The following is a 12,096-nucleotide window of genomic DNA, read 5'->3' as shown; positions in this document are numbered from 1 at the left end:
TATAGTTTTTCACTAATAATTTTTAATGTTGATGTAATCGACGAGCAAAGCGAAAGTAAACAATAACATTTGACGAATAGCCGAGTGTGCTATAGTGAGCCAATGATTTTTCTATATCTCTTGAAAATATCTGTGTATATATCGTAAATATCATTGAAGACAATCTCCTTAATTAATTAACCATAAATTCATTGATCGTAGAAAAAACTTTTGTTTTCGTTTTTTTATTAGAAGAATTACCAGTTTTCTCGGTATCTATTGGTACAGTACCTGAAAAATATATTTTAGTCTTTGAAAAACAGTCTTTTTAATCTTCACATAAAGTCAAAGCACAATTTAATCCATCCATTTTTCACGAAGTTAAAAACTCAACTTTGAAGTGATTAAATTCACCTTCATAATATTTTTCATAATATCCAAATATTTGAAGGAATTTTTAACGGTATAGTCTTTCAGTTGAGGTTTTTCGTTTTTTTTCATGAAAACGGCGAGATATAATAAATGTTTTTCAAAATTGCCATTTTTTTTGTATATTATATCGACAGCTGCTTCAATCTATTTTATCAACAACCGGAAACGGCATTTTCCTCACAACAGTCTTATCACCCGGCCTCCACTGAAATTAGTTCAACTGATGGTCATACTTCTTGTCAGGACATTATGATAAAATTGAAGGAAAAAAGAAGCCGACATCACCAGTATATATTTACACCTCCCGCTATTTAGTTGTGTCTTCCTTGAGAAAAAAATAATTTGTCCCAAGTAAATACAGTTGGAATCGCTGAATACCTGAAGTCTCAACATAAAATTCCCATTTAAATTCCTGTCTCACACGAATTTATTTGGCTCTAATAAATTTAATGGGCAGAGGAAATTCTTTTTTTTTATGTTTTCCCGAACCACAGTATTTCATCAATAGCCTTCAATAATTACAATGATTTATTTATGAAAATGAGAAATAGAAAATGTGTTTTTTTAATTAATGAAAATCCCTACCCTCCTCTTATAAGTATTAATTAATTGATTAATTCATCAGTTTTAAAAATCGCAATATCTTGCACGAATGTTATTTTCTCCTCAAAATTTCCAGTTCCAAATAATGAAAAATCCCTCGAAATTCGAGAAAAACAATAGTTAAACAAAATCCTACCTGCAAAATAACTCTCTGTCACGATTAATCAAATAATAATTTAAAAACCAATCACCAACTGTGTAAATAAATTCTTTTAATTTATTAACGTGTAATTAAACTCAAGGATAAGTAGTTGCTCATATGTTTACAACAAATGTTGTCTCAGGAAAATGTGAGTGACTATATGAAAATTAATAACAAACATGCTATAAAGAGGTAAAGAGTAACAACCCGAGAAATATCTTCGAGTCTTAAAGAAATAACAAAATTTTCCATAAGACCTCTGTTGAATAGTGAAAGAAGACTTCCAAGAAGTATCTTAACAAAAAAATCGCCATCTCCCTCGGATATCCACCAAAAAATTATCTAAATCAAGGTATCTCTCAAGCTCTTCCAAAGAACTCATTCTAGAGACTAGTTCCAGTCCTCTGCATATGTAAATAATCCTTACGATCAAGAAGTCGCGGACTAAAAGAAAAAAAATAATGACAAAAAAAGCGGAAAAAATACATTACAGAATAGTTCCTAAGCTTCCCATAAACCTTGATTCCCACTTACAAATTCCCCACCAGCCCTCTTTCCTCCCATTTACCTCAGAAGGAAACACGACAAGTTTTACTGGTTCGAGGTGTAATGCCTCGGGCGTTCTTACATTTTTACATTGCGCTCGTCTTGAAAATAAAAAAATATGAAAAATACCTAGTGAAAGACGGTCATTTCCTCCAGCTCCATCTCCACCCTCTTCCTCCTGCCACCTCTTGTGCCCCTACCTCTTGAATTTCGTTGAAGAAATCTCAAAGGGGATATGGAGAGGGGTAAAAAAAAAAACAGATAGGTTACCGATCGGTACTGGAAAAAGAAGTGAAGGGCGGGGAGGGCCGGCCTCATAGGAGGGGACGAGAGAGAGAGGTACTTCACGAGATTGAACAGCATCCGAGGATCAATTCCAGAGAGAGAGAGAGAGAGAGAGGATGATGTGTCGAGAGGAGGGAGAGAAACTCTGGTGCAGAGTAGAACGGAACATCAGAGAGACGAGTGAGATCGGCAGCAGTTTCGTGCCACGGGGCACTGGCGATCGAGCTTTTTAGCTTCACTCCACGATTCAATATTTATTCTCCCAATCATTATTTATCTTCATTTTTTATTTCTACGGTCGATTCGAGTGACCCAGAGCTTATCCTCTTGGCTAAGTGTCCGGGGGAAACAGCGTGATCATTTTTTTTTTCTCGAATTTTTGGGAGATCGGTAATGATGACCTAGGTGTGACTTGACAGTTTGTCGAGAGTATTGTTCCGGTTGGAACACTGTTGGATTATTTCTCAACAGCAGGTGAGTCGCCATTTTTTAATTGCAAAGGGGGCACGCAATTGAGATCGGCAATCGGTTCCAGAGGGTGTGAGGGGATTGTGATCGAGGGGTTACTTGGGGGAGGTTTTTTCGGTTGTTTTCGCCAGAGGCATCTGCAACTGGGGCTCTGATTTTTTGCCGTCTCCCCCGTAGGCGAGAAAGATCGAGATCGTTATCGGCAAGCGAAGGGTGATGGAAACCTGGGGATCGGTGGCTCGGTGAGGCTTTAAGAAATTACAGGGCGTTTTGCTTGTTTTTTGGTTGCACCTCTCGAGAATTTCTCCTACCATCTGCCGATTTTTTTTTATTTTCTCGCAGTTGACGAACTTTTTGATGTCATCGTCTTGAAGTCGATGATCGAAGTTTTACATTTTTTTAACATTTTCCCATGAATCATTGAAATGATTAAAATTCTCCGGGGAATTTTAATCGGGCGATTTTTTATTCCTGGGGGGAGAAGACTGGAAACTGAAAACTGATCGGGGTAAGGCTCTTATCTTCCTCATCAGGTTGGGCCGGAAATGCGAGGAGAAGATGTGACGATCACCAGGAGAAAGAGAAAAATTGAGAGGAAAAAAAATGGGATTTTATCTCTTTCACCATTTGTTCATCTCTCCTTTCCTGTTTTAAACGAGCCGTTGACATTCGTTTTAATTATCCGGTGTTTTTTGGGGAGTAGGGGACAGCGTTAGCTTTACCATACTGGGACATTGGATACGGATCTCTCGAGTTTCTCGGTTTTTTAGCCCAGAAATTTTAGCCCTTTGGGGCGAGGGTTGTAGAAGGATATGGAATTGTGGAGGTTATTGTGCTGATGGAGCCCAAGGTATCACAAGGTACCACACGAGTGGTAGTCATCACTATCCACACATGAAGTACCGTATAGTCTTCCAATGTACGGCCAAGGGGTTACACTCGCTCTCTTATCTCCACCAAAATCCATTCATTATTTCAAGGATATCCCGAGAAATTGTCGCTTGAGTTTTGTAATAGTTTCTTCACTCTTACAAAACTAATCTTCAAATTCCAACTTCTTCAACTGAATCTATAAAACCTAAACAAAATTGTCATCTTCATATAACTCCTAGTTTAAAAAGACAGATGCATGAAATTTATGGAGAATTCTTATTCGTTGATGAATCGCTTAAGGATGTTTTGCTGGTATTTTGTTATTTTTTCTGTTTTTATGAGATTTATTCAAAACTGTCGATCGGATTGGGATATGAAAATATAGCGTTTGTCCGTTCCATCATGATTGACTCTTTCATAAAATTTCATCCCGATACACTAATTTTTGTAACTTCTCGCTAAAATTTAATAAAAAATCAATAAATTTTAATGAAAAATTATAAAAATTGGTGTATCGTAATATTGTAGCGGACATCCGCTATATTTTCATATCGCAAACCGATCGATAGTTTTCAATAAATCTCAGAAAAATAGAAAAAATGACAAAATACCGGCAGAATATCCTTAAGGCTTTGAATATTTATATAACTATCTATTTTTAGTATATAGCACTAAAAAATCGTGGTAATTCTTTAGATAATTCAGATAATTGTTATTTGAATTTTCAATATCTTACGAATTAAATTGTAGTTGATATGGAATTTTGAAGATTCAAATGAATCATCGTATAGCATGAAAAGAAGAATTTTCTGTAATTTTAAAAATTAATAACAAATTGAGTCAACGTTTCTGATGAGAATTTAATTTAAACACACACGATTAAAAAGACAGAGAACATTCGCATTATAATTTTAAGAAATTTCTGGTATTGATAGATGTGGAATTGATCAATTGATTGATGATTGAAAAAATAGAGAGAGATATTAAATGACAATTATGCAATTACAATTCTCTTACCGATTACCGAAGTATTTATTTCGGCAATTTTAATGGTAATTGGAAAATTAAATAATGGAAATTCCGTGATAATTGGATAAGTGGATAATCCCTAAACAGAAAAAAAATTAAATTTAATATTTGCTGAATATTATCAATTTATCTAAACTAAAATATCATTTTTACAACCCGCACATCAAAAAATGATAATTTCATCAATGCGGTGGTAAAATGAAAAGTAAAATCTTACAGTTTCGCTGAATATGATCTCGATAACTATTCTGATTAGAAGGGAAATATTAAATAACTTTTTTGTTGGAAACTGAATCAAGTCCAAAAAGTCTCCCCACATTTCCATCTCGAATCGATAGATTTCAATTTGAATCAATGTTTAAGAACACTTGAACAAAAAAACTGGAATTTTGTGGACTCGTAACTGTCTGTATTTTAGAACCAACACTAAATGCAATAACGAAATAACTATAAACAAGAGATTCTTCAATTTATTTGAATTTTTAATGGAATATTAATATTGGGACGATCATGCGAAATTGCACTGATTTTTCTTAAAAATAAAGTTCAAAAATGCATTAAAAAGGAATTCCATGTTTTTCATATTATCAGTTCCCCAAAAATTTCAGAGTAAAACTTTGAGCTCTGTAAATGCTAAATACTTTTTATCTCACCAGTACTCTTTTTTAAATATATAAACTATATGCGGTGTGTATATTTTCAGTATATCTAAACAAATTATATATAACATATGTATTTTTCGAATGCCTATTATACACATTGTGTAGAGGCATACTTTCTATAAATTGGGAGCTATTGTTGGATGTGAAAAAATGACGAATGTCGGAGAGTCGACAGGTGAAGAAGGTAATAAACTTGGAGAGTGAGCACTGGGAGGAAATACTGTGGGAGCCTGAAGGAACCGTTTAAAAGACTCACACATTAACCCAACAATGTCGTTACATTTTAACGAGTCGCTCAATGCTCCTCAAAGCTCATCATCAGTACCGGAGTCCCATGTTTTGAGGATAAAACTTGCTCGGATGTCGGTCCTCCTCCAGTGCATCATCCTCCGGTTGCTCCTCTTCTTTCCTGAAAAGGTGGGGTGAATTAGTATGGGTGAAGAAACAAAAGCATGATGATAGCCCCAGTACATCGAATGGTCAGGAGACGAAAATAAGGAGTCGAGGATTTAGGAGGAGGAAAAAAGGAGGAGTCACCATGGCGCCACACGTCCAGCGTGTTTGGCCAGCCTCCCGTGTGCTCTTTTCCCCATAGATTTTTTCTTTATTTTTCCGTTTTATTTCATCCGCCTTTTTACTTTTCCCTCCTTTTTTTTCTTTCTACCCATCTCCTTCTGTGCTTGTACTCTTTCTTCTTTTCCTCATTGCCACTCTTCAAATATCATCTTCACTGCTAATTTCAACAATTTATGGAGAAAATCAATTTCTTCGCTTCCCCAACTTTTTTTTTGCTTCTCTCGACAAAAATTCCCCGGCAAATAATTAACGATTCTATCAAACCTAAAAAAAATCGTTAACTTATATAGAGTTCCACATCTTGTAACATCACGGGAAATAATTCTCGATATGATTTTACAAGAAATGTGTATTAAAAAAAAAAGATAGTCCCGACCGGAATTTGAATTTGGGATTCGATTTTATTCCACTTATGCATATCTATCCGGCTCCGATAGCCACTTCTTCTTCTTCATTCCAGATTTCTTATAATACACAAATGAATGTGTTATTTTCCACGAAACAATGAACTGAATTTACACTGTCACTTGGAAATTTTTTTTTAATTGCTCAATCCGTCTGTGGCAATTTTTCCAAATGAAACTTCCGCCAGAGGATTTCTTTCCGAGGAATTTATGTTGGAGAAAAAAACTCCGGTTACAATTTCTTCGATTCCTCGTATGATAGGGTATGATAGCTTCAGCGACTTCTTCCTTCTCCTACTCTATTCTGCTTATTTTATCCCAATTTTGGGTGACAAAAAGTCGATAACTGCTTTTAGCCTTTCTGTACGGTAATTGTTTTTGGTTAATTAATTAGAAAATTGCTTTTGAATGCCCTGAAATTATTGAAGCAATCGTCCTCATTCTTTAATTTAAGATAAAGAAAATTTGAATAATTTGAAAAATTATTATTCATTTTGTTAATCGGATTCTCTGAACTTTAATTATTAATCTGGGGCTGAAGTCCTGACTGAACTAATTTTGAAAATTACCGAATGGTAAATAAGTAAAATTAAATATTTTCCTTCTTTACCAGAAAAAATTGATGAAAGAAAGAGAATAGAAGAGAATGAGAGAATGAATGATTTCGTAACGATTTTTCATTTGACTAACCCCCCTCCCCCTCATCAAGTTTCAGTTGAAAAATTGTGACATGTGTATATATGCATGCACAAAGATATACATGGATATACATGGTCTCAAAATTAATTGCGTTGACAAAAAAATAACAAATTTTGAATTAAAATGCAAAGTGGTAGGCTCAGATGAGTAGATTTTTTCGAGACTAGTTTATGGCAAGTAAACTGGACTTGAAATGAAATAGTGATATTTCCATTACAAAAATTTCTGTCGCCCTCGTCCTTCCCTATAAATAATGTGTGTATACAACAATATGGCTGTTCACCTTCAATTTCGAGATACCAGATAAAGACGGAACTTAAAAGAAACGGGAAATATTCCAATATTATCGGTTACCTACTGATAGTTTTCAAGGATCGATAGATTGAAACACTTTTGTTATTTCGATACAGAAAATGTCTGGAGACAATTGGAACATATAACCCTAAATAATTGTAATTGTTTTATTTAATTTACTGTCCACTTGATTCAACTGTAATTCTGTTCTATTCCGGAATGATTTACAATCGAGTTGATTACCAATAACTTCTATAAATTTTCAATTTGTTAGCAATTAAATTGCATTTGATTTTCAATTTTCAGGATGAGTCTGAAAATCCAAGTTTTCCTAGAAATCTTTTTTTTTTAATATTCAAGGTAAATAAGAAATTTACTGATCTTTTCCAACAGAAAGTGGCTACAAACCCACAAAACAAAAAATCAAACCAGCATTGCGTGAATAGAAAGATTTCCAAAAAAATAACGAAGGAGCTCCACAAATGTAACTCCGCGAGAAATTATCCCAATGGGGGATAATATTTCCAATCTGTTGCAGAGGTGTCACGGATTATTTCCGTGAGAGCGTGAAAATTCCAGAAAATTCGTAAAATTTCAAGTTCCCGCGGTAATTTTTCTGAAAGTACCATTTAAAATGTCAAATTTTTCCCTCTGCATATTTTAGGGTAAATTTACATTGTAAACAATTTAATTGGATGGTTCGATCCTTCATTTGTTGTTAAGAATTAAACTTTAGTTAAAGACTCGATATAATGTAGGCTAGGTTGTTAATGTCCAATGTTGCTTGCTCGAGAGTTCGTAAAAGAGTGTCCCTGGTCTCCAGTCTGTCCAGGGTGACAGGTTTGTCTAAAAGACAAGGCCCTTTGCCTATGGGGTTGGTCCACGTGTTGGGCTGTTTCGATCATAAACAGCCTAAGTGTTTCCAGTATTCCCGGCAACCTGTTACAGCGGGTCGCTTATTCGTTTTAACGTCGAAAATGATTTCCAACAGTATGACAAAGATGAGTTGTTCACAATCTCAATGCGGATATTAACAAAAATGTATTTTTCTCTGAGTGTATGGAGGATCGATGGTATCAATTGAGCCTCAAGGAAAATTCCATCCTGCTCACTCTCTGGTGGATGTGGCCATTCTCTCGGTCCAGAGGTACACCAGTAAGGCTAACTTATACGCACATTGGTACGTGTGTTGTTGTCCTCGACGTACACCACACGACTCGTGTTCTTTTAACCAGGTGAGGTGGTAAGGGGGTCTTTATCGAGAGACAGAGAAGGCGATTTCTCATGTGATAGAGACAAGGAATGTGGAAAGTGCGCGGTAAAACGCCTGCGAGGCGGGAAAAGATACCGACGAAGGTGATCCGCTGGAAAAGAATCAACTGGAGGGGGGCCTCGATGGAGAAGACAGAAAGGAAATACTTGTTTTCAACGCAAACACATTCACAACTATTGCGCATTAACTTCATAATCACAAGATTCCCCTCCCCTCCACTCAAAAATTTGATAACAATAAAGCTCGTTGAAATATTAATCTCATTGAAATGTAGATCCTCCATTGTTGTACAAAAACTACTCGACAAAGATCTATGATATACTGCGAAAAAAACACTTCCACAAAAAGGACTAGTTTGCAATCGCTTTTTTTCACATTCGAGAACGGTTTAAGGCAAAGCATGTGTTGAAACTTGATTGTCGTAAACATTAACTTTTATTCTTTCGTCTTAGTTTTCCTAGTTAAAATTTTCTCGTTGTGGTCGTAGTTACTCCCCGAACAATTCTCTAGAAAAGAAATGCCTTTCTCGTGCTAATGAAGAATACTTTATAAAGGATTGTTGCTGGATTCCGATGAAATAAAAAGAAACTTCAAACTTTATTCTCGAAATCTTTATTAAGTTGAAACGTAAAACAGAGTTTCTAATTGAGGATATCCTCTCGTTGTTCTCGCTTAGTCTATTCGATTTAATCTGATTTGTTGATCCTGCAGAGTTCAGAGCTGGGGTCGTAGTGCAAAATCAGTAGGGGTGGAAAGAAAGTGGAAGGAGAAAGGCCCAAGGTGGTTGATTGGTTGGGTTGAAAGGATATGACCTGTGGGGGTTGGCTTCATCAGGTCAAGAAGGAAGTTACCTAAGTGTGGGAATGAAATTATTGGGAAAACTCCCAAGTAAGGGGTTTGCAGGAAATATAGGGAAATTGCCGGATTAGGGATCCGAGGTACTGGGGAAAGTATCGAGGAGTATTTTTTATTATGATTGGTGAAATATAACGATTTGTTAACTTTCCTGGGAATGGAAGGTGGTAAAATGGAATGAAAGTTTTTAGTATATTTGTTGCTAACAAATTATGGGGAATTATTCGATATGTGTTAAACTAGATATCAAAAATAGTGGGTATACAACATTGGGCTGTTTCGGTTTGAGAATTAACTGGCATATGACTCTGTATAATTCAAATTGCATCTGCATCTGTTGTTCAATCATCTGGGTCTCGTACCAGAGTGTTTTCACACCCTCAATTGATCTGGAACTGTGACTTGGGAACAGACTGTTTGTCCTGTATGTAGCAAAGAATCTTCCTACGGTTTCTTCTCCATCGAAGGTGGGAAGAAAAACAGAATGAAAAAGAACGGTATAAGTTCCACTATTTTCTTTATCCTTTAAAAACACGAGGGACGTCTTGACACCTCCAACATCTCCACGAGACCAACTCTGGTCACAAAGGCTTGCAAATATATGATTACCTATAGAGAAAAAACTGTCAGTTCTTGCATTGGTTAGAGTCATTGTTTATCTTTATATTCCCTTCGTGGATTTGATTTCGTATTCAGGACATCATGAATAAATGTCTCAGTAACTTAGACCTAAATAATATATTGAATGATCCATTAATAATTCAATATTAAGGCAGAAAAAATAGGCATTTTATGTTGAATTAACACCGACTGTTGCCCTACAAAGTCCAGATCAAAGGTGTCTTGACACCTGCAATTGATTTGTGGCTGTGACTTGGGAAAAGATAAGGTCTCATTGTCGTCTAACAGGACCTCGTGTACCTTTCGGTCATGAGCGTCTCTACTTACTCTGACCATTGCAATCAAAAGCAATCAGCAAAAAATCAACGAATAATAATAAGGAATGATGATTGGGGGATAAATGCGTTGTGTACGAAAAAATTTCTCTCGAAATTGAGAACTATTTCATTCTTTTGTGGGCGGAACCCTTTTGCGGCTCTTGGGGCGTCAAATTTGGTTGAAAATCAAATTAATCTTGTGGCACCTTCCACCCCCGCCGCTTAAATCACTTTTTTTGGTGGGAGGGAGGGGGGGGGGGAGGGGGTCACGGTCTGTCTCGTTTCTCTGGTGAGGACACGAGAGAGAAAATTGAGAGGGATGGAGGGGTGGGAGGGGGTTGGGGAGCCGGAGGTCCGGTTTGGGTCATGTTGTGGTGCTGAGGCGAGAAGAGAAGGTGGCGCGCAGCAACAAAGAGGGCCTTTGGGACTTCTGAGGTGGGTTTTCAGGGACGGACACCGTAGACACCTGATATTTATTCTTTCCACCGGGAGGGCTCCCGAACTATGCCGCGGGGGATTTTTCGGGTTCAGTGGTTCCTTAATGTTGCTTATGGGAGGAGATACTCTTCGTCTTTTTCGCCACGTTCGTCACGGAGGGCCTCATTAACGGTGTAACACCTATTTTTTTTTTTCTCCAGTGCAATTATCCGGGAATGTACATGAAATTGGTGAAATGAGTTTTGCAAGCTGCCGGATTTTGGGGATATCGGGCATGGGGGTGGGAGTCAATCGTCAGATGTCTGAGAAAAAGGGAAGAATCCAACGAACCTGGAGCAACAAAGATACCGCGCTATAGGTCAACAAAAAATATCCCATGAATATAAATTCGCTCAGGAAAATAATCCCCGCGTTGGAACGGTCTTCTTCTTCTTCTTCATCTTCGCGGGGATTGTGTGTGCTTTTTTTTCGCTGAGGGAATTTCTTTTTTTTCGGTCTACTATGTCTCCTCCTTTATCTCTCTGGTCTTTTGCCTCTCACGATCTTTCTTCAACACTGATTCTGACACCCTGTATAACGCGTGAGTTACCACCTGAGGAACTCACTTTCTCGATTCTTGCGACACGATTTTTTTTTTGCAAGAGAGAGAAAGAGCACAGATTAAATGGAACAGAGGATTGAAAAATTGTTGCAGTCCATGTGTCGCGAAAGCGGTGTCCCAGAGTTTGAGAAAAGTTCTGAAAGAGTTGAGGTTGGTGAAAAAAATTGTGTCAGATGACAATAGGGAATTCTTCGAAACTTGTTAGATTCAGTTGTAAAAGAATTTCGCTAAATTCCATCGGTCTTCCTATGAACTCAAATTACCGAGGAAAAACGTAGGATTTTGTATCAAGATCCCGGCAATGGCGGGCGATTCTCTTTCTTCCAGACCGACTGATTGAATTCGAACGATTTTGTCGCCAAAAAAGAAGTCAACCTGATTCTTTACGACTGACAGAACAGCCGCTAGCAAGAAGTCGCAGCGAGAAACAGCAAAAGTGAGGTTTAATCGTCGATTTGACTCAATTGGAGGTGAAGTATTTGTGGACAGAACTGGGGGAATCCCGAGAAAAATAATAAAAATGCGAAATGATCGCGGGGGGGGGGGGGGGGGGGAATTCCTGAAAAGCAATTTTATGGTTGAGTGAGCGAAGGGGATTATTTTTTCACGTGGAAAATGCGCAAGCGTTGGGGCGAGTTCTGGTGACGTAATGGCTAACCGGTCGTCGAACCGAGAGAGACTGCTGGTCAACTCGGACGAAAGGTCTTTTCATTGATACCAGTTGCAAAAAATAACGGCAGTCTCTATCAAAATTTATCATTCACTCTGACCATCGGTATTATTGTTGCAGCTACCATGAAGTCTATAAGAAATCTTGTGGCGTTGATATTGCTGGGGACCAACCTGATGATCCTTCAGGCACATCGTGAACACAAGGTTTGTTCCTGTTGGCATATCACTAGGAACTCCAAATAACTCGAAAAACAATTTTAAGGATTTTTAAGAAAAATCTTTCCCTTCTAATTTCAGCTAATAGCACTGTCGTCTTCATTCAACTGA

At 37.2% G+C, this 12,096-nt stretch overlaps 2 protein-coding genes across 4 annotated transcripts in view; one reads left to right on the top strand and one right to left on the bottom strand.

Moving 5' to 3' along the window:
• The first annotated feature begins 2,179 nt into the window (after positions 1-2,179).
• Positions 2,180-12,096, top strand: part of LOC105263157 (uncharacterized) — a 12,796-nt gene continuing 2,879 nt past the window's right edge. The window contains exons 1-2 of the mRNA XM_011299187.1: positions 2,180-2,461; positions 11,888-11,973. Of these exons, the coding sequence (XP_011297489.1) occupies positions 11,893-11,973 (81 nt within the window). The 5' untranslated portion in view covers positions 2,180-2,461; positions 11,888-11,892. The remainder of the gene's footprint in view (positions 2,462-11,887; positions 11,974-12,096) is intronic.
• LOC105263159 (uncharacterized) overlaps positions 4,257-12,096 on the bottom strand; it is a 17,412-nt gene continuing 9,572 nt past the window's right edge. For 2 of the 3 annotated variants that reach the window (XR_891886.1, XM_011299188.1), the window contains exon 3: positions 4,503-5,428. Coding sequence is in view for 2 of the 3 variants with exons in the window: in XM_011299188.1 (XP_011297490.1) it covers positions 5,338-5,428 (91 nt within the window). In the remaining variant the exon portion in view is untranslated. Of the gene's footprint in view, positions 4,437-4,502; positions 5,429-12,096 lie in introns of those variants that run through there. The other variant, XM_011299189.1, reaches the window with a different exon arrangement.

This window comes from Fopius arisanus, unplaced genomic scaffold (genome assembly GCF_000806365.1).
Source record: "Fopius arisanus strain USDA-PBARC FA_bdor unplaced genomic scaffold, ASM80636v1 scaffold00013, whole genome shotgun sequence".
Lineage (NCBI taxonomy): Eukaryota > Metazoa > Arthropoda > Insecta > Hymenoptera > Braconidae > Fopius > Fopius arisanus.
Note: the sequence above shows the minus strand (reverse complement) of the source record. Positions and strands in the feature narration are given on the sequence as shown.